Here is a 19,662-nt window from a genome sequence, read left to right as displayed (position 1 = left end):
ACTTTCTTTGATCATTCTTTCATTGGATTTATTTAGGAAGACAGTAGGTTACAAACTCCGGTTTAACTGAAAACACAGCACAAAAACGCTTGACAGGAACAAACATCCTAACTGCATACTTAAAGGACTATACACTATGATCAAAATTGGTGATAACAAATCTACTCCAGAGTTTAATGGAGGCAACAATATCTTCCGCAAAAGAAGTTAATAGAGAAACATTATTGCAGTTGGAAGAAATCAAAAAGCATTTGTAACTTTCGGATAGCAAGTCATTGCCGCATATAACAAAATAATTCACCACTTACGATACCACCACAAATAACAAAATCTCTAAGCCCTTCATGTCTAGAAAACTATAACTAAACTGTGCCAAAAACACATTTCCATCATAATGATAGATGTTCAAAATAACTCGTTTTAAAAAGCAAAACATTGGTCAAAATGAAAATCTCAATCCCAGCCAGTGGGAGCAGGAGCAGGAGCAGGAGCAGGTGCAGGAGCAGTCTCGTCGATGCCAGGTGCAGGGATTTGTGGTGGAGGAATTGCAGCATCCCAACCATCCGTGGGAGGAACTGCATTTGAAATTTTAAGGTAGATTAGGCAAAGGAAACAGTCAGCAACATTTAAACTAAGGCACCATAATATAACATTTCTTACCTTGATCACTCCAGTTGACAGCAGGAACACCAGAAATAGGAGGCTGAACCACATCAGTAGACCACTGTTCACCTATTTGTGCGGGCCATTGCTCACTTCCTAAGGCAGCCATTCCATACTCTGGAGCAGGGAGTGCATAATCAGGTCCAGCAGCTTCCTCCTCTTCCTGCTGTTTAGCTTCCTCAGGCTCCCTGTAGAAAAACAGATCCACCTGCATACAATGTCAAGTATGAGAACATGCAAGCAGAAAACATCCAACTCATATCAGCAACATGATGGTGTTTCTCTTTTACCATCACATCCCACTTCTGTCCAGGAGCAATTGTACCACGCATCTGGAGAACCATCCTTGCTAACAGCCAGAAAAGACAGCCAATGCTGTGCTTTCCCTTGTTATTAGCAGGAATACCAATGTCAACATATCGCATTGGTGAATCAGTATCACAGAAAGCAATGGTTGGAATGTTTCCAAGAGCTGCTTCCTTGATAGGCTGCAGATAATATACTCAAATGTTAGCTCATCCAAAACCATTATGTACAGAAAGTTAAATTAAGTCACCGCAGATTGAAACTCAGACAAAACTCAACTCAACACTAAAGAACAAATTACCTGGTGGTCAGTCCTAGGATCTGTAAGGATAAGAAGGCGAGGCTCACTGAAAGATGTCTGAAGCTGGTTAGTAAATGTACCAGGAGTGTGCCTTCCAGCAATTGCATGAGCACCAGTGTGCTGTGCAAACTTCAGTACAGCTCTCTGACCATAGGGCCTAGCAGATTGGACAATGATGTCCTGGGGGTTCTCTATAGCAACAATTACACGAGCTGCAAGCTGAAGCTTCTCCCAGGTCTTGCCAAGGTTGATGATGTATATTCCTAAAGAGCAAAAAAGGAGAATTCAGTCATTAATTAAAAGCACTAATGAACACATGTTACTATGTAGCTTATAGTTATTCGACTAGGATTATACTAAACTTATAATCAATTGCATAGACTAATCCTTCTCTAAAGGATGAAGGCAGATTATTATAAACTCAACTGGTAACTTAACGGAAGCAATCAATCGCCATAAATACATAGCTAAAAAGAACCCAGCATACAATTAGCGAAAAGCCATTTGTATAAGCAACCCCCAAATTGGCTACACACAAGCCAATTAAAAGTTTAATTACGATAAATGAGGCAAGCTAATTTCTATTTAATAACCTAACACAAACATGTGAACATAAATACAAACAGATTCTTCCAATGTAATATTTTGATAAATAAAATGAGAAAAAAACACTAAAATCAAAGCCTTCAACAGATCCTAGATCTTCTAAAACTACAAGCTTCCTAATCAAATAAAACAAAGAAAGAGAAAACTTTACAAATACAGTCCTGTAAAAGAAAACAACCCAAATCTCAAAACACAAAACATGTGCCAAAAAAGAGAAACTTTCAGCTTCAGCAGCGAAAACCCAGGAACTCAAACAAGTGACAATTTAAGTTAAAAAAAAAAACCAGATAATGAACCCAACATCGAAATAGATATAGGAATAGAATGGATATAGCTACAAAAAAATAATAATAATTACCGTCATTGCGGCGCTTGAACACATAACGCTCCATTTGGTAATCACAGTTCTTGGTACCGAGATGAACCTCGGCAGCCAACATCATCTGGATGTCGGCTTCTTTAGGAGAAAGCTGCCTTGCACCTGCTGGGGCTGTCGTCGTCGCCATGCTTTGTTTTCTTCTTACCTGCTAAACCCTAAGAGAAAGGGATTGGGTTTTCGCAGAGGAGAGTATAAAGATGAAAAGCAAATGAGGCTCTGGTGAGTGGGTCGAAGTGAGATTTCGAGATGTTTATAAAGTAGGGTTTCGAAGGGTGAGGGAAACCCTAGTTGTTGTAAAATGACAGGAATAGTCTTGCTGTTTCTTCCTATTTTCCATTATCCCCCTTTTGGAGTTATAAAATGGGCCAATTTTGTGGGGCGAAATAGTGGCCCAGATTAAACTGGATTTAGATTGTATAATAATAGGACTAAGGCCAGATAATTATTATTTGTCATATTTTCAGAAAAAGCCAAAAAGTTATACGGAATTGAAAAACAACCCCAAACCCTCCATTGCATCATTTGGCCTCTGCCTCCATTAAACCTCTCTGCATTAAACCCCCCCCCCCCCCCCCCCCCCCCCCCCCCCCGTCTCTCTCTCTCTCTGCGCTTGCAGGGGATAATGCGAAAATGTCAAATTCGAAAACTCCACAAGACGTAGAGCTTCTGAAATCCGATATTGCTTCATTTGCTTCCTCTCTCGGCTTCTCCACCCATGCTGCCCTTCCTTACTCGGGCTTCAACGATGTCGATTTTCGCAAAACGGGTCCCCTTAAACGTCCAAAGCCCCCCAGAACCCCAAACATTAAGAACCAAAGTTCACAACCTGAGAAGAAACCCAACAATACCCAAATCCCAAAAACTGATAGCACCAGAAACAACCAAAGACCGAAGCCCAAGCCTCCAGTTTTGTCATTGGAAGACACCAATAAGAATAATAGGTTTTTAAAAGAACATGATAAGTTTAAGAATTTGCCAGCTTTGCCTTTGGTGAAACCGAGCGCTTTGAGTGCATGGTACGAGGATGAGTTGGAGTTGGAGAAGAAAGTGTTTGGAGGAGAAGGGAAGGGTAAGAAGGCTGTGGAAGTTAGAAACGTGGAGGAGTGGAAGAGACTGGTGGAGAAAAAAAGGGAACTTGGGGAGAGATTGATGTGGCAATACACGAAAGATTATGAGTTATCAAAAGGGAAGTCTGGGGATATGAAGATGGTAATGGCCAGTCAGAGATCAGGGACGGCTGCTGATAAGGTTTCTGCCTTTTCGTTCGTGGTTGCGGATAATCCTGTTGCCAATTTGAAGTCGCTTGATGGGCTTTTGGGTATTTTTCATTTTCTACTTTTTGCTTTGTTTCGTATTTGTGCATTTGGTTTCCCTAGTTTATGGTTTCAATGCATTTTATTTATGTTTGTGGTGTTTGATTCATTACTGAATTTATGCTCATTTGATGAACTTTTGGTCGTGTTTGCCTGCAAAATTTAAGAGAGTGCTTATGCTTTTTTTGGCTTCTAAATTTATATTTATTAATTAAGCTTTTGATGAGTGTGCTTACCACTATGTATTTCATTTATGGCTATGGGTTTAGTTCTACATGCTGAATTTTGCACGTTTAATGCTCTTTTCATGGAGGTTCTTTGAATAATGTACCAAGTACAAAAGTGTTCTTTCTCTACATCAAGATTATGGTATGCATTAGATTTACTGGCCCCGGATATTTGCCCTATTTGCTAAACTGCTGTTGTTCAAATGGAATTCTCCGTTGCAGGGTTAGTGACATCAAAAGTAGGAAAGCGCTATGCATTTACGGGATTTGAAGCATTAAAAGAACTTTTTATTTCAAAGTTAGTTCTCTCTCTATCTCTCTCTCTCTATCTATCTACCTAACTGCCTTCCTTACTGCTTGAGTTCCTTCTCAACCCCCACAAGCATGTAGTACCTATGCTACTTTGGGATACTAGTGAAAAATTATGGGTGAATAGTAAGGTAGGAGGCATAAGAGCTTTCATGTGTTGAGATGTGCACAAGATTGGGGACTCTTGTCTATAGTTGCTATTCTTTAATACTCTTTCAAGCTATTTAATGACATTACAGACATGAATCCTGGCTATGCACTTGTACAACATATCTAGATTTTAGGAGGTCATTGTAGATTTTCTAAAATCCAAGGTGGGAACTGTATTTTGACATAGTCTGGAGATGGTTTTTGTAATTTTCATGACTTTTCCTATTTACTAGTTGCATGCTTCAATTTTTTCAGGTTATTGCCTGATCGAAAGCTGAAAACACTTCTACAGCATCCTGTTAATGAGCTTCCAGAGACTAAAGATGGTCATTCCCTTCTACTTTTCTGGTATTGGGAGGATTGCTTGAAGCAAAGGTATAACTGTTTTTTAGGATGGTACTTGAAACCCAGAATTACATTAATTTAGATGTGTGTATGGTTTATGATTTCTATAAGTTGGCTTCGTATAACTTTGGCTGGTCATGTAAGCATTAGTTGATTAGGATTTTGTTTTGGCATGTTTGCAGTTTATCTTTTTTTGTAATGAACTGAATATGTAAAAAAGAAACTTAGTGCTCTTTTATGTATGATCTGTCTTATGGGATGGGCACGTTTTTGGATTAAGTGATGCCGAGTATGTCTCATTTGTTGCCTATTGGTGATAATTGAAGGGGAAGACATTTATCTGGAGATTAGATTTAAGTTTTTCTTATATATATGGTTTTCAAAACAGCTCATGTTAAAGCAAATTTTGTGTATTACTAATTGCTTTTTGCTCTTTTTTGTAAAGTAAAGGATACATCTTTGATCTATCGTTAAGCATCTCATTGCAAGTATTAAAGGATCTAGATGTTAAAATCAGAAACTGCTACTGCAACTGCAAGAAGAAGTTTGAAATTGTTTAGGCTTCTATTTGCCTTTAATAAGAGCATTTTTCTGGCTATTGTCAGAATGAGGTAACGTGTTGTTGATCAGAGGAGAGAACTGCATCCTTTTAAGCAGAGGATACTAGTTTCTATTTTACTTAATTAAGCTGCCTAAATTTCCTTTATATACATATCCCTCATGCCAATTTCAACTGAAATTGATGATATACTTCAGTCTAAGAAATTCACATCTTACACATATTGAACACCTTTTTCAGGTATGAACGTTTTGTTATTGCAGTTGAGGAGGCATCAAGAGATATGTTACCTGCTCTGAAAGACAAGGCACTGAAGGTTAGTCCTCTATCTTACCTGTTGTGGATGATCAACTAAAACATGTTTTCCTGTTTATAAATCGTGCATTCATCAAAGCTTTTTGACCTTTCACTGAAAGCTTTGGAATTCCAATTTACATGGTTGTTTATGCTGACTGGATGCAGTAAATAGGAAGTGCATCTGATTTAACTTAGTTGGATTCAAAATAGATCATAGATGAGTCAAGAGCATGTTGCTTTGAATTGTGCAAGGTCAAGGTTTTAGTTGTAGGATTGTAGTCAAATATTGCCTAATATGAGTATTTACAAAAGCTTAGCTTGTTCTCTGTCCGTTATTGTTTCAATTAGGTGATGCTATATATGTCTAAACTTTTTTTACGTTTTACAGACCATGTATGTACTGCTAAAGAGCAAATCAGAGCAAGAACGCAAGCTGCTATCTTCGCTAGTTAACAAAGTAAGTTGATATTGAATTAGTTGAACACTATTTTTTTTCTCTGTTGAAGCCATATACATTGCAACATCTTTTCAGGCTGTTTTATTTTTGTTTCTTAATATTTTGGTTATCTACAGCTTGGGGATCCTCAAAATAAGGGGGCATCAAATGCTGATTTTTACTTATCAAACCTTCTCTCTGATCACCCTAATATGAAGGTACAATTTCTCATTCTTGCTCTCTATAGTCACTTGTTGGGGTGTTTGGATGTTGCATGATGCACTCTAAGTCATAAGGTGAGGGTTTTGCTTTGAAGTAGGATATATTTCAAACTAGCTAAATTTATAGTTTAGGATCATTGGTATGCAAGAGTAATTGCGTCTTCCCTTGGCTATGGAAGGTGATGGTAGACATAATTGTTGGACCAAAAATATAAAACTGTTGAAAAGAATGTACAAGTATAATCAATGGTGTTATCTGTATATCTTATTGAAAGAACAATTTTCAGGCCATTTGCGTGGTAATTAGGCATTCTTTCACATGTTGGTGATAAATATAGCATTATATCTATGCTGAGAACATTTTTTTTTTGGCAGGCTGTGGTTATTGACGAAGTGGATACTTTTCTTTTTCGGCCTCATTTAGGACTACGTGCAAAGTACCATGCTGTATGTTCATCCTGTTCTTGTGCTAAAATGATATTAGAAAACTTGTAACATACAGTCTTTTCTACCAGTGTAGCATCATTTGGTTTTCCTATCAGTAATAATAAATCATAAAAATTTGAGAGTGAAGTGCCTAATTGTGGTAATGCTATTTAGTGGATTGTTTATATGTTATTATTGAGTCATCCAGATTAGGGAGAATATTACATCTCTCTTCTTAAAACCATAGCAGGATCTTAAGAAATTACAGAGCACATTCCTCACCATAGTAGGGCCCACCTTACTTGCAGTACGGTCTGGGACAAACAAATATTTTTCTTTGATTTGACTTGCTGTGTCAATTTATTTGGAATTACTTGTGAGAATTACAAGTTTGTCTCTGTATTACATATATTGTTTTGTTTACCAATATAATATTATCAGTGTGTGGCTGCATTCTTATGTATATGATTGGACTGTTGATGTCTGTGTCTTATTTTTAAGTTCTGTCAGAGTCGCTGTTTTGAACTCAATCACTCAAACTTGTGATGTGATTCATTTTTTTTTTATAAGTTCTGTCAGAGTCACTGTTTTGAACTCAATCACTCTAACTTGTGATATGATTCATTTTATTGATTGATTTTACCTGTGAGCTTCCTGATATGCCCTTTGTCATATACAGATCAATTTTTTGAGCCAAATTCGTTTGAGCCAAAAAGGAGATGGACCAAAGGTGGCAAAACGTTTGATAGATGTATACTTTGCACTTTTTAAGGTACGCGCTGGTTTCTATTTAATTTACATGATTTAGTTTGTATGGCTGCATCCAGTGTCTTCCTTGATGTAACTAACAACATGCATGAAATTTTAGCCTTTTTTTTTTTTAGGCATGTGGTTCTCTTATTAATATGTTTTGCTATCCTCCTGATTAGTGAAATTGTGAAAAGAATAGATTAGAATTTATATTTAAAAATTTCAGGTGCTGATTACCGAGGCAGGTAGAAGTGAGCAGCTGGATAACAAAAGCAAGAAAGCAGTAAAAATTTCTCCTAGTTCTAGGGAGAACAAACTAAAAGGTAGTGGAGAATCTCATGTTGAATTGGATTCAAGACTTCTGTCAGTTCTCCTAACGGTCAGTAGTGTCTGTTTGAAAGTTACTATGCATAATTTTAAAAAAGATTTCAACATTTTCCAACTTCCACAACTTCTCCTTGTGCATATCCACAGGGAATTAATAGAGCATTTCCTTATGTTTCAAGCAATGAAGCTGATGACATAATTGATATGCAAACACCAATGCTCTTCCAACTGGTATGCTACAAAACTTGGCACTTCTTTATTATTATTAGACAGCCAGAACATTTGGTTGATAGATGTTGTGTTTCTAGTCATTGTTGAGCATTACCATAATCATGGATCTCGTATGTTAAGATGGACATTAATTTTGCAGGTTCATTCCAAAAATTTCAATGTAGGCATTCAAGCATTAATGCTTCTTGATAAAATCTCATCTAAGAATCAGGTTGTCAGTGATCGATTTTACAGGGCCTTGTACTCAAAACTCTTACTTCCTGCTTCTATGAATTCCTCTAAGGCAAGTGAAGTTGAGTTTGGTTAATTTTTGTTTCAATGCTATATGGTTGTGATCTGGTGCACATTGTTTGGCATCCGGGCTAGTTATTGACTTTGTAATTATTTGGAACATGAATGTTAATTTTGTTTCTGATTATTATTTCTTCAAGTAGCATTAATATTCAGTTTATAGTTTATTAGCATAGAGGTGCTTTTGTGGATTCTATTATCTAAATGTTTTCTTCACATTTACATGGATATTTTTTCAGGCAGAAATGTTTATTGGACTTCTTCTGAGAGCCATGAAATGTGATGTCAATTTGAAGCGTGTGTCTGCCTTTTCGAAACGTGTATTGCAGGTAAGTGATGCACTCCCTTTTCTCTTTGCTTGCTCCTTTTATTTGTTGATGCTTAAAAGCATAAGGATGACTGTTCACGTACAATCCATTTTATTAAATTTTTTTTATGGTGCATGAATGAATGTTGTGTAGGCATTTCTGCAAATATAATCATTTTCTTTTTTGCCTTGTTGGCTGCAATTGGTATAATTGATTTTTGTAATTTTTAGTTTTATTCCCAGATTGCCTGTGTCTTTTCTGGTTGCCACTAAATGAGGCAGGATACATAGTTACAGAACAGGACAGCATTTATTTTTGCACCATTTTAGATCTTTGTCCAGTTTGTTGGATGTTAGTTTTTGAGTTTGTATAACACGTATTCTATGACAGAACTGGGTGTTGTCTGATTTGTAGAGCCTTCAGAGTGTATACATCTACAAATTTAACAATTTGAATATTGCCAGGTTGCACTTCAACAACCACCCCAATATGCTTGTGGTTGCCTTTTTCTTATCTCAGAAGTTCTCAAAGCAAGGCCACAGTTATGGTAGGGCTGGTTTCAGTTAGATGTGCCATGCACCAAATTGTATTCTTTGTATTGAAGTTTCTCTCCTCCAAGCTAAAAGATTTTCCATTGTTCAGGAATATGGTGCTCCAGAATGAGTCAGTTGATGAAGATCTTGAACATTTTGAAGATATTGTAGAGGAAACTGACACTGGACCTACCTGTGCATCAAAGAAAGAAGAAAATAGTGCTGATGTTCATGGTGGTGAAGGTGCCAACTCTGATAGTAATTGTTCAGAAGATGAAGATGTCTTGCCAACCAATTATTCTGATGATGATGGTTCTGATGATGCGGATGAGTTGTTTATAAGAGAGAGTCCAAATGATCCTCAGAAACCCAAAATGATATCTAATCAAAAAGTGCTAAAACCTCAAGTATCCTCTACTCAGTCTTTCTTGCCTGGAGGATACAATCCAAGGCACAGGGAACCTTCTTACAGGTATGTTTCCTGTCATCGTTTTCTAACTTCTGGTGTTCTATACAGTTGCACTGCTTATATCTGAGTATGTGTGACTGACTAGTTGGTCCTCATATAAATTGACATCATTATCCATACTGATATAAGAGAGTAAGAGGTTTTTTGTGAATCAAGGCAGAGAGCAGCTGCAAAACAATTTTATGGTCTATGGCTTTTTCCGTTTAAATTTTTCATTATATCAATTGGTCCAGGAATTTTACCTTTGACTTACCTTTTTCTCTTCTTGGGTTTTCAGCAATGATTTTGTTCTTTCTGTGACTTTGTGTATATCAATGTCTCAACAGCGATGCAGATCGTGCAAGCTGGTGGGAGCTGATGGTACTTTCAACACATGTTCACCCCTCAGTTGCCACCATGGCTGCGACTCTTCTTTCTGGGGCCAATATCGTTTACAATGGAAATCCATTGAATGACCTATCACTTACCGCTTTTCTAGACAAGTTTATGGAGAAGAAACCAAAAGCAAGCTCATGGCATGGTGGATCCCAAATTGAACCTGCCAAGAAGGTTAGCTTAAACTTTTCATTCAAAGACCTTTTGCTTTGAGGCTTTAGTCAGTATGTGGAACTTTCTGGTTTCTGTTCCATGCTATTGATTGATTAATTGAATTACCTCTATGGTGGAAGTGCGCAGCTGCCAATAACTTAAAAAAACTGCTGACTTATTTTTTCTGTTTTTTCAGCTTGATATGAGCAACCATTTGATTGGACAAGAGATTTTGTCATTAGCTGAAACAGATGTTCCCCCAGAAGATCTTGTCTTTCACAAATTTTATATGAATAAAATGAATTCCTCAAATAAACCAAAGAAGAAGAAGAAGAAGAAGAAAGGCGCAGAGGAAGAAGCTGCTGAAGAATTGTTTGATGTGGGTGGCGATGACGTGGATGATGATTATGTTGATGGTGGTGATGAAAGTGACAACGAAGAGATTGAGAATATGTTGGACTCGGCCAATCCTTCTCTAGATGCAGACGGGGACTATGATTATGATGATCTAGACCAAGTTGCCAATGACGATGATGATGATTTGATTGGTGATGCCAGTGATGCAGAGATGGACATAACCTCAGATGATGCTAATGGAGAAGATTTTGTTGCCGCTGGCGGCGATGGTAGGATTGATGATGATGCCATTGATATTGGAAATGCAGATGATGTTAGCGATGATGACGATGAGTTTAATCCAAGAAAAAGGAAACGAAAGTCTGGGAAAAAGACTTTGGCATCTCCCTTTGCAAGTTTGGAAGACTATGAGCATTTGCTGAATGAGGATGGTCACACTGATAAAGAATCTACAAAAAAGAAAAAGCCCAGGCGAGGGAAAAGGAAGTCATCTAAGTGAATCCTGCTTTGCCTGGCTTCTTCACAATCTCATGGTTTGTTTATGTACCAGAGGACGACTCCGGTCGCTTATATGAAGGAATGAACAATGTTCCCAGCTAATTTTTAACCTCAGGTGTGAAGCTAGAGCTGGTAAGTGATTCCAGTATTTGCACAGGAATTGGCCAAGTAAGAAAACTTAGTTTCTTATCTACTACATGCTAATATATTTTATTAGTTATCTTGTACACAAACATTATATGCTCGATAGAAATCTTGATGTCATTTTGACTAATTCTCAATCAAACAAAACCTGAAGGAGATGTTGCATTTTTCTTTTAATTCGGCTGTTTCACTAGCTAATTCTTAACTGATGAGATAGTCCAAACTATGCAAAATGCAGAATTGCAAACAGACATACAGATGACATCTTGATACATCAAACAATAATTTAATTCCTCCAGTTTCCACAGTTGAGAAACTTCAAAAAAGCCCCCACCCCAAGACCAAGACTATCTACTCTCTAGTGTTGATTGGATGGAAGCAGTAAGAACTCAAAATTTTTGTTTCCCACATAACCATGGCTCTCATTCGTACTTTCATGCTATGGCAACTTCAACTGTTTTAGGCTTTGGTGGCGGAGGAAGCTTCTCAACAACCACAGTCAAAACCCCGTTTTCACATTTAGCTGTAATGGCCGACGCATTGGCATTCTCCGGCAATCGGATCTTCCTCATCCGCTTCTGGGGTGGCTTCCTCTCAAGCCTGATGTATTTACACCCTTCCTCTTCAACTTCCTCACGTTTCCTCTTCCCTCCACTTTTGATCACCAATGTATGCTCATTTTCAACAGTAACCTGAAACTCAAAGCAAGAATCAATGTTAGCAAAAATCTAAAATGCCAAAATCAAAAACCTGAAGGCTCTTTCGGTGTTTTTCCTCATTGCCTGGATATCCGTCTTGGACAAGCCTGGAACATCTAAGAAGAAAATGAACTCCTTGGGTGTGTCCAAAATGTCGGCTGGTATGCTACTGAAGCCTTTGTTCTCGTTGTCGTGTGTGTCCTGAGTCCGTGAAGAGAACATCAACTTTCCGATGTTTTCTGGGAAACTAAGCCAGTGGTTCATTGTGTCAGCAACTCGGCTCATTTTCAGACTTTAGTAACGGGTAATCTAAAGCTAAGAAATGCTAGGATCTTTGACGTTAATGACACAGTCTTGTCTGCTTGGCTATTGAAAAGCATTCTTGAGGGGAAAGAGAATATATAGAAAGCAGAAGAATAGAAAGTTGGGGAGTAAACAGGGACACAAGTTACGCGAACCATCTGGAAAAGCCTCAACTCTTTTGGAGTCTTCATGTCCTTACACGCGTCCTTGTTGGAGATATTGTGGAACCCTCGTATCCTTCGGTGGCTGTGACGTGGCGCTATGATGTTGCCACGTAACCTACTTTTTATATATATATATATATATATATGTATGTATGTATTTGACCATTTTGCTCGATTTGATTTGGGTCATTTCATTGCCCATGTGTGGCCATGTCTTTCTTCGAGTAACCTACTTTGGGCTGCTGTCTTCTGTTCCTTAATAAAAATCCAAATTTGGGCTTAATTCTTGAGTCACCCACAAATCCAATGGGCCGACAAACTCACCGAAACGTTGTTTCCCATTGAATTTTGCTTGCGTATTGACTCTTGATTGAATCGAACCAAGTCAAGGGAACTTGGCTTTCAGTCCTGACCCAAGCACAATTGATAGATTGTTAATGGTGTTTAATTGACGCCTTCCTGCGTGAGTGTACCATCTTCTTCTATCCATTTATGTGCCCGGGGAAAGGGAGAAAAAGTACCATATTTCTTTAACAACACAAATTTTTATAGTAACAGACGAAAATCAAAAAATGGGACGCATTAAGCTTTCTCTCATGCTCTAAATATTAATAACAGGTGACCTTTTTAGAACGGACCATTAATTCATGTAGTAAGCTATTTCCAAAACACAATTCATGTACTAAGCAAGCGGCACAAAAATATTAATGCATTTTGACATGATTTGGTGCATTTCCTTAGCTAGCCATAACAGAAGAACATCCATGATGTTCCTAATCACTCAAACAGTACATATATGTTCTTTTCACTTCCTAATAAATAGCTACTGAATTATTTTATAATTATTAGCTAGTAATTAAAAAATTAAGCTAGCAATGATTAATTAGCAGCTGATATCCCGCTTGGGCACATGACATAAATGCTCCAAATCTACGATATGATTCTCCAAATGTTTCTTCTAAACCATATGATCCAAATGCTGAATCTTGTTTCATGTTAACTTAACAGATTTGCTACCAACAGCATGCTAGCAACCTAGCAAACCCTAACCAGCATCAGGAATAATAGTTCAATCATTTAACTCCGTATTTATCAACTGACTGTCTTCTTTGACTTAATTAGCTTGTGAGACTAAAGATTAACGTGGGGGTGTAACTGAGGACTTAAGGGGCAGACTGCAAAAGAGTTTATGTATTAATTTATAAAGTTAGTGATTAATCTCGTTTTAATTTCCCTCTGATTTTAATGTCTTTTTAATTAACCTTATATAAACATATATCTATGTATGTATATGGAGGTTGGTATACCAATAATCTTTTGTTTTACATCGATATCTGACAGAGGTACATGGTTTAATCACTCAACAACATACGACTGGACCACTGGTCGTTGTACCCATTAGAGCTATTCGTCTCTAGCCTTGGCACACACCCTTTAGCTACCACTGGAGGGACCACTGAGATTTACTCATTTGACTTAAAGTCAGTTTTTTTTTGTTTTTTGCTTTTATAAAAAAAAACTTCAACCTTACTTTTGGAATAAATTATTATGCTTCAACCATTAAATTAAATACTTAGATGCGACTTGAAATTAATTGTTTATTGATTTAATTAGTGCTTTTCTCTTCTTTTGTTTTCCTTCTTTAATGTACCAAAAATTCTGTGGTAATCTCCACAATGCAATTGATTGTATCAATGATAAGACTTGTGTAAGAGCCAAAAGTTTGAGCTCAACCTGGCAACCCTTGAAACCCAAGAACAACTAATTATATATCAAAAGCAAAGCGTAAGAGAAAAGTAGTTGATAATTGTGCCAAAACAGTAGTAGTGATGGAAAACTGCTAAATGGTAACGAAGGGGTTGGCAGCTGGGGTGGGGGGGAGTCGCTTTATCTCTCGAGGGCTGCATGCACATATAAAAGACTTTCCAATTAGAAGGTCTGGATCTGGTGGTAACGCATGTAAAATACGTGAAGACAAAAGTTAGTACAAATTGTAACGCATACGGGAGAAGATGCCACCAGCTCGAAGCTTTGTTTGTACTATGGCTTTTGAAACAGAAAATGAAAAACCAGTTGTTTTTTTTTTTTTTTTTTCTCTTTTGCATATAGAAGTGGTGACTGCTTACCAACCAACACACTTTGTTGCGATTAATGATACATGATCAAGAACCAAAGAACCACCATTGCCCTACTATCATTCTTGTTACATTAATTATTAACCCTCGCAATTTTTCAATTTTTAATTCTCTTTTTATTACCTTTAATTGATTATGTACATTTTAGTGACTTAGCATTTGGGTAGATATGATAAGTTTGCATCATCAATAATCTCAGTGGCCGAAGGTGCTCTGGGTCGATATCGAGTGAAATTTGAGAGTCTTCCTCAAGATATCACCAACAGTTAGATGCTTTAGGACTCCACTCCAGCATAGAAAAAGTGGGATTTAAGTTAATAAATATCATCTGAAAATAAGATTAGTGAAGTTAATTAATTTTTATTCGAATATTTGATGTAATAATTATGATTCTTTTAATTCAAAGAGTAAAATTGAAATTTTTTTTTAAATAAAAAGAAAATGGTTGCATTTGGTAATAAATTAAGATGTTAAAGCTCATAGTGCAGTACCATGGAAAGGTTTTGCCCAAAGAATGCAAGTATATATATATTTTCATCAATGCCAAAAGTTGGCATACAACTCTAGCATGTCTATATCAGGAGATAAAGGCAAATTTATATTTGATTTTGAGCCCACAAAGGTTTGGATTCATTCACGTGGCCTGCGCCTGCTATGACCCCAACAACAGAGTTGGGAAAAACTTCACAGTCCAAATCATGTGGTTAATCACATACCATACAATAGAAATCACATGAAAATGGGAATAGAACCAAAAAGAGAGAGAGGGTATTCATGTAAATATACAAACCCAAAAATATTTAAAACAAAAAAACAAAGATAGTTTCTGCAACCAAAAATGTCCCCACCAAGTGCGAAACAAGGGGCAACTGGTTTTTGCACCCCAAATATCTCATTCTTAGCTGGTATATATCAAACAGTGGGCCATGCACGTATTTGCAATGTTTTCCTCGCCTTCTCTCTCTAACTAGTTCCCCTCCATTCTTTATATATGAACCTTCCTTCCATATTTCTCTGCAGTTCAGAAAAACCTTTTTTTCTTCTTTCATAGTCTCCTCTTCTTCCATTTCCAAAACCCAAGAACAAAACTAGGAAGTTATATATATATATATATAGCGCAATCAGAGCGATGGTAAAAGTTGGGAAGCTGACAAAGCTCAAGTCTGCGATTAAAAGATGGCCATCTTTTACGAAGCTCACTCGCAGCAGCAGTGCCATAGCGGCTGCAGAACCCGAAGACAAGGCAATTCCGAGAGATCTTCATGCAGTTTATGTTGGAAAGTCGCGGCGGAGGTATCTGGTAGGGTCTGAGATCATCTGCCATCCTCTGCTACAAGAGCTCATTGATCGGTCCTCCGGCGGTGATGGTAACGATGATGATGGTGGAGAAGTTGTGGTTTCTTGCGAGGTTGTTTTGTTTGAGCACTTGCTTTGGATGCTTGAGAACGATGGGGCTCAGTTGGGGTCCATGGAAGAGCTGGTTGACTTCTACACCTGCTAACAAAGGGAAGAAAAGCTAAAAGCTTTGCCAAAGTTGTAAAAAGATTTTAGAGGCATGAAAAAGGGAGGAAAATAATAATGCAAATTAAGTACTAGGCAGTTAATTTTAGTGTTTGTGTGTCCTTCTGGGACGGTGAGGATTAACCCATTTGATTTTACTGAGGGATGATGTTGCTCAAGAACTTCATCAATTAGGATTTTTCCTTTTCTTTCTGTTCTTTTTCTATATTGCTTTCTTTCTTTCTTTAATGCTTGGTAAGAATTATATCTTACTATCATATGTTTATAACCAAAATGGTTGAGAAATGGAAATTTGGCTGCTATTCAATCTTCTTCTTCTTCCTTTTTAATTTTCATTATTATTATGTAGTTTATTTTTATGTTCAGATATAGCTAGGCAAGTGGAATGAGACCTAATTCTCAACCATTTATGCCAGCATAGAATAAGGTGGCAAGTGGCAAGCAATACTGGACAAAGATCAAATCAGAAGCCTCCTCTAGTTCACTTTGTTGATTCTTTTTAAGAGAAAAAGGGTAAACAATCCACCTAAGACTTTTCCTAGAAAAATGAGAAAAAGAAAAGAGAAGAAATTATACAGAAGCTAGTTTTGCTTATGGCCCTTTGCTATTGATAGTCGATTGTACTGAAAAGGATTGAAGGCCCATTTTAATGAAGAACAGGGATCCTCTCTCCTGGAAATTTCAGCAAGTTTGAGCAAGTGGGGTTGCCAGGAGCTACCATCAAGCTCACCTAAGCATGATGCTTTACAAACCCTCTACAATCTCTTTCGCCACAACTGTCCCCATTAAACCACATGAGTCAATTCAGAGTTTAATTAAAAGAAAAAACAGAACTTGGTAGATGTTGATGATGAGGAAAGTCTTGCCCATATGACAAGGCGTTTTCTTCAGTTTGGTCCCCTATTCTTTGTCATCACCCCAGAAAACTAGATCTCATTCAAGATCTGCTCATAGAATCTTTCTGTGTATGTCGACAAAGCTCTCTCCATATATGCATCATCTTATCCAAAGGCCTTCTCTTACTGTACTATGATTGATGATGCACTTGAATAAGTTATCTCAGGCTCCTTTATACGTCAAGGAATCCGCAGTGAAAGAGATTTGATCAGAAAGCCAATGTTATTTCAAATTCAGATCATGCCCAGCTCGGTGACTAGGGAGCTGGCGAAACAATTCCAGATACTTTCCTTATTTTCAATCTAATTTTTGAGGCAAATTGGTCTGACAATGGTTTCAATTTGAGGGAGAGTGTCAGTGTTGGTATATATCATCTTAATTTACCTTACACCAAAAGACAAAAATTCGGTTGGTTGGCATAATTCTTGCAAATACTTAATAAGTCTCTGGAGTTAGGTTCAGCACCAAACGCTATGGCATAGTGGACTCGAATCACAGTATAATTAGTAACAAATTAAGAGGCATAAAATTATGAGAGTCTAGAGATTAAAAAAATTGGGGTAACCTGTCGAAAGTGGACACAGTATTAGAGGCATAGATGACCTTTAACTATAAAACATTTTGACATATTAGTTTTTCACATTTAAGTTAATTATTAAGAAATTCATGGTTTAATTAATTATAAGCTGCAAATGATTGAGTAGTTGGGGATGCTTTTGTAACATCTACGCGTTGACACTTTACTTTTTGTTTGTTAATTATGACAATTAATTTATTTATGGCAATTTAAGGGATTGTTTAATTATAGGTATCATCAAGCTAGCTAATTTTGCGTGAATGGCAAAATTCCTTGGAAGAAAGCACAACAAGACAACATAATGAACCCAAGTTTTGGAGTTGAATCCTTAAATTAATCGCTTGTTTTTATTATGAATGAAAACATTAATGAAATCAAAGAAAGACACCGCATTGAAACAAAAAGGATAAAATACAGTGATCAATACAGTTTGAAACCAATAATAGCCCGCATAAATTTATCTCTTCGATTTTGTAAAGGGAATCATCACAAACCTATATATATATATATATATATATATGTCATATTTTAGTCTGAAATGGAGTGTTACGGCCTTTTATTTTGAACATTATGACTCATGAGGGAGAAACAAGACCAAGGAAAAGACATTAATTTATATATATATATATCCTAAAGTGAATTCCAACTGTTTGAAGCTACAAACTTACAATATTATGCTCATCACATACATGTCATCAACTCTACAAATGGAGATATTAAATGATTGGAACTGCGACTTGCATGCATGATCTCAAAGCTTCTTGTTTCTTAGCAATTTCTACCTATTTTTAGGAAATAACCGAACACTGTTTGGCACTCGACATTGTGTCTACCAACTTGCGGAACAAGAAGATTGCACGTCCAAATTATTACTGGAGAAACAGTTGTAGAATGATGGGTATGAGACTCTTTCGTGTTTTTTCTCCTTCCTTCTGGGAGAGTATGTGGCCAAGGTCATGGGGCATTGAGTGTGACATTTTTGAGTCTGGTTCAATCATTCATGTCCCCTTGTCTCCATTTTAGTAGAGAGAAGAGCGCTCCAAAACAGCTGAAGCCAGCGCAGTTACAATTGGGAGCGCCACCCGAATTATATCGGTGTGCGCTTGCTTACCATGGGCTTCCTGGACCCATTTTGCCGACTTTCGCCGCAAACTTTTTGCTTCTCCTAGGAAAAATAATCAGCCATGATATCATCTTTTTCCATTAGACTTGAGATTATAAAAACGTTGGCATACAAAATTCAACATTGTTTTACTGCTGAACTGGCTAATCGTACCAAAATTAGCCAATTGATGACGAGATTTTTGGTCCAAAAAAAAGCGTCTCCACATGCTTAGCAAGGATCAACCACATCAAAAGTAATTAGGTCCTTCTATAGTTGGAATTTTAGTTTGACTCCAGCTATACATTGCATAATTCCAAAAAAAAAAAAAAGAAAAAGAAAAATTAGAAGCCTAGAATTGATGGGTCTAGCAAGTTGGAGTTTAGTTTGACTAAGTTACACCATGTGCTGATTGCTTATTTTCCAAAAAGAAGCCTCTAATAGAAATGCTCTCGCACCAAATTACATTAAATATTAAACAAAAAAGCAAAATAAAAGGGTTTGAGAAAATCTTGGAGGATCAATTCATGATTATATAGTACGTGCTACATGGTAACCTAATATAAACCAGAATGATTTATCTGCAGAAAGAAGATGCAATCAATTATTTAGGAATAGAGGAATTTGGGTATGTTTGGCGGTTTGGTGTCGTGCCATTTGGGCAAATTGTACTCAACTATGGATCAATGCTTGCTTCCCAACTGGCAGCAATCAACGCAAGTTGTGATGACTTTGGAATCGAACATGCTTTTTAGTAAATGCAAAGAATGTTAACATGAATGCACACAAGTTTATTGTCACTCTTTGAATTGACAGCAAATGGGTCTGCCACCAGCTGCAATGTTAGATGTAGTCCTTATGAGATTTGTCCTTCATATCTCCAAATGTGATCCACCAAATATGATGTCAATTGCATGCACTGTTGGTTCTGAAAGGGGTTTATACAGTATTCAAGAATAGGCAAAATTAATTTCAAAGTGAGCTTTTAAATAGGCGCTATCTTTGAAATTTATTTCGTCCCTACCACTTGGTATGCAAAAGGGAATAATGACAATAGTGTTAGGGATACAATGAAGCCAACGTCCAACTTCGTCTCATACTTAATGAGAGTAGACTGCTAGATACACTCGAGGATTTGCAAAGTTGTTTGGCCTTAAAGTCTACTTTCTGCAGCAAGTAGATTATAAAGAATTTGGAAGCTTTTGTAGTTGGTGGGAATTTAAGTGTTTATGTTTATAAAACAAAACACTTTTCTTGCTCTTCACTTTTTTGCTCTTATTTATCTCTGAAT

General features: G+C 37.0%; 4 protein-coding genes across 5 annotated transcripts; 2 read left to right on the top strand and 2 right to left on the bottom strand.

Annotated features, from left to right (window-relative positions):
- Positions 1 to 221: 221 nt before the first annotated feature.
- P40 (40s ribosomal protein SA) lies at positions 222 to 2,565 on the bottom strand. The gene is made up of 5 exons (XM_007024676.3): positions 2,235 to 2,565; positions 1,271 to 1,533; positions 954 to 1,151; positions 661 to 871; positions 222 to 575 (listed from the first exon to the last, which is right to left on the bottom strand). Exons 1-5 carry the CDS (start codon positions 2,380 to 2,382, stop codon positions 454 to 456), a joined length of 942 nt encoding a protein of 313 aa, XP_007024738.3. The 5' UTR covers positions 2,383 to 2,565; the 3' UTR covers positions 222 to 453.
- A 276-nt stretch (positions 2,566 to 2,841) lies between these two features.
- On the top strand, positions 2,842 to 11,151 carry EDA25 (CCAAT-binding factor). 2 transcript variants are annotated; one of them, XM_088807392.1, is made up of 16 exons: positions 2,842 to 3,573; positions 4,018 to 4,093; positions 4,510 to 4,629; positions 5,399 to 5,474; positions 5,844 to 5,912; positions 6,029 to 6,109; positions 6,488 to 6,559; positions 7,218 to 7,310; positions 7,515 to 7,667; positions 7,763 to 7,846; positions 7,986 to 8,133; positions 8,381 to 8,466; positions 8,910 to 8,992; positions 9,088 to 9,450; positions 9,774 to 9,996; positions 10,172 to 11,151. In XM_088807392.1, the coding sequence occupies exons 1-16, from the start codon at positions 2,886 to 2,888 to the stop codon at positions 10,829 to 10,831; spliced, it is 3,075 nt and encodes a 1,024-aa protein (XP_088663518.1). In that variant the 5' UTR covers positions 2,842 to 2,885; the 3' UTR covers positions 10,832 to 11,151. The 2 variants fall into 2 exon arrangements, with proteins under 2 accessions (XP_088663518.1, XP_017979090.2); XM_018123601.2 differs by lacking the exon at positions 7,986 to 8,133 and having other exon boundaries at positions 8,377 to 8,466.
- Positions 11,140 to 12,113, bottom strand: LOC18596287 (HSP20-like chaperones superfamily protein). The gene is made up of 2 exons (XM_007024670.3): positions 11,757 to 12,113; positions 11,140 to 11,666 (listed from the first exon to the last, which is right to left on the bottom strand). The coding sequence occupies exons 1-2, from the start codon at positions 11,955 to 11,957 to the stop codon at positions 11,409 to 11,411; spliced, it is 459 nt and encodes a 152-aa protein (XP_007024732.3). The 5' UTR covers positions 11,958 to 12,113; the 3' UTR covers positions 11,140 to 11,408.
- A 3,114-nt stretch (positions 12,114 to 15,227) lies between these two features.
- LOC18596286 (SAUR-like auxin-responsive protein family) lies at positions 15,228 to 16,107 on the top strand. The gene has a single exon (XM_088807787.1). The coding sequence runs from the start codon at positions 15,404 to 15,406 to the stop codon at positions 15,773 to 15,775; it is 372 nt and encodes a 123-aa protein (XP_088663913.1). The 5' UTR covers positions 15,228 to 15,403; the 3' UTR covers positions 15,776 to 16,107.
- The last annotated feature ends 3,555 nt before the right edge of the window (positions 16,108 to 19,662 follow it).

Source organism: Theobroma cacao, chromosome 6 (genome assembly GCF_053813885.1).
Source record: "Theobroma cacao isolate CCN51 chromosome 6, ASM5381388v1, whole genome shotgun sequence".
Classification (NCBI taxonomy): Eukaryota; Viridiplantae; Streptophyta; class Magnoliopsida; order Malvales; family Malvaceae; genus Theobroma; species Theobroma cacao.
The sequence above is the reverse complement of the archived record's forward strand: the minus strand, read 5'-3'. Positions and strand labels throughout refer to the sequence as shown.

Coding starts and splice junctions, on each gene's coding strand:
- P40 (XM_007024676.3), bottom strand. CDS start 2,382: ATGGCGACGACGACAGCCCCAGCAGGTGCAAGGCAGCTTTCTCCTAAA. Junction 1,534..2,234: donor GTTCAAGCGCCGCAATGACG/GTAATTATTATT, acceptor TTTGCTCTTTAG/GAATATACATCATCAACCTT. Junction 1,152..1,270: donor ATCCTAGGACTGACCACCAG/GTAATTTGTTCT, acceptor TATTATCTGCAG/CCTATCAAGGAAGCAGCTCT.
- EDA25 (XM_088807392.1), top strand. CDS start 2,886: ATGTCAAATTCGAAAACTCCACAAGACGTAGAGCTTCTGAAATCCGAT. Junction 7,847..7,985: donor CACCAATGCTCTTCCAACTG/GTATGCTACAAA, acceptor TTAATTTTGCAG/GTTCATTCCAAAAATTTCAA. Junction 8,993..9,087: donor AAAGCAAGGCCACAGTTATG/GTAGGGCTGGTT, acceptor TCCATTGTTCAG/GAATATGGTGCTCCAGAATG.
- LOC18596287 (XM_007024670.3), bottom strand. CDS start 11,957: ATGAGCCGAGTTGCTGACACAATGAACCACTGGCTTAGTTTCCCAGAA. Junction 11,667..11,756: donor TGTCCAAGACGGATATCCAG/GCAATGAGGAAA, acceptor TTTGAGTTTCAG/GTTACTGTTGAAAATGAGCA.
- LOC18596286 (XM_088807787.1), top strand. CDS start 15,404: ATGGTAAAAGTTGGGAAGCTGACAAAGCTCAAGTCTGCGATTAAAAGA.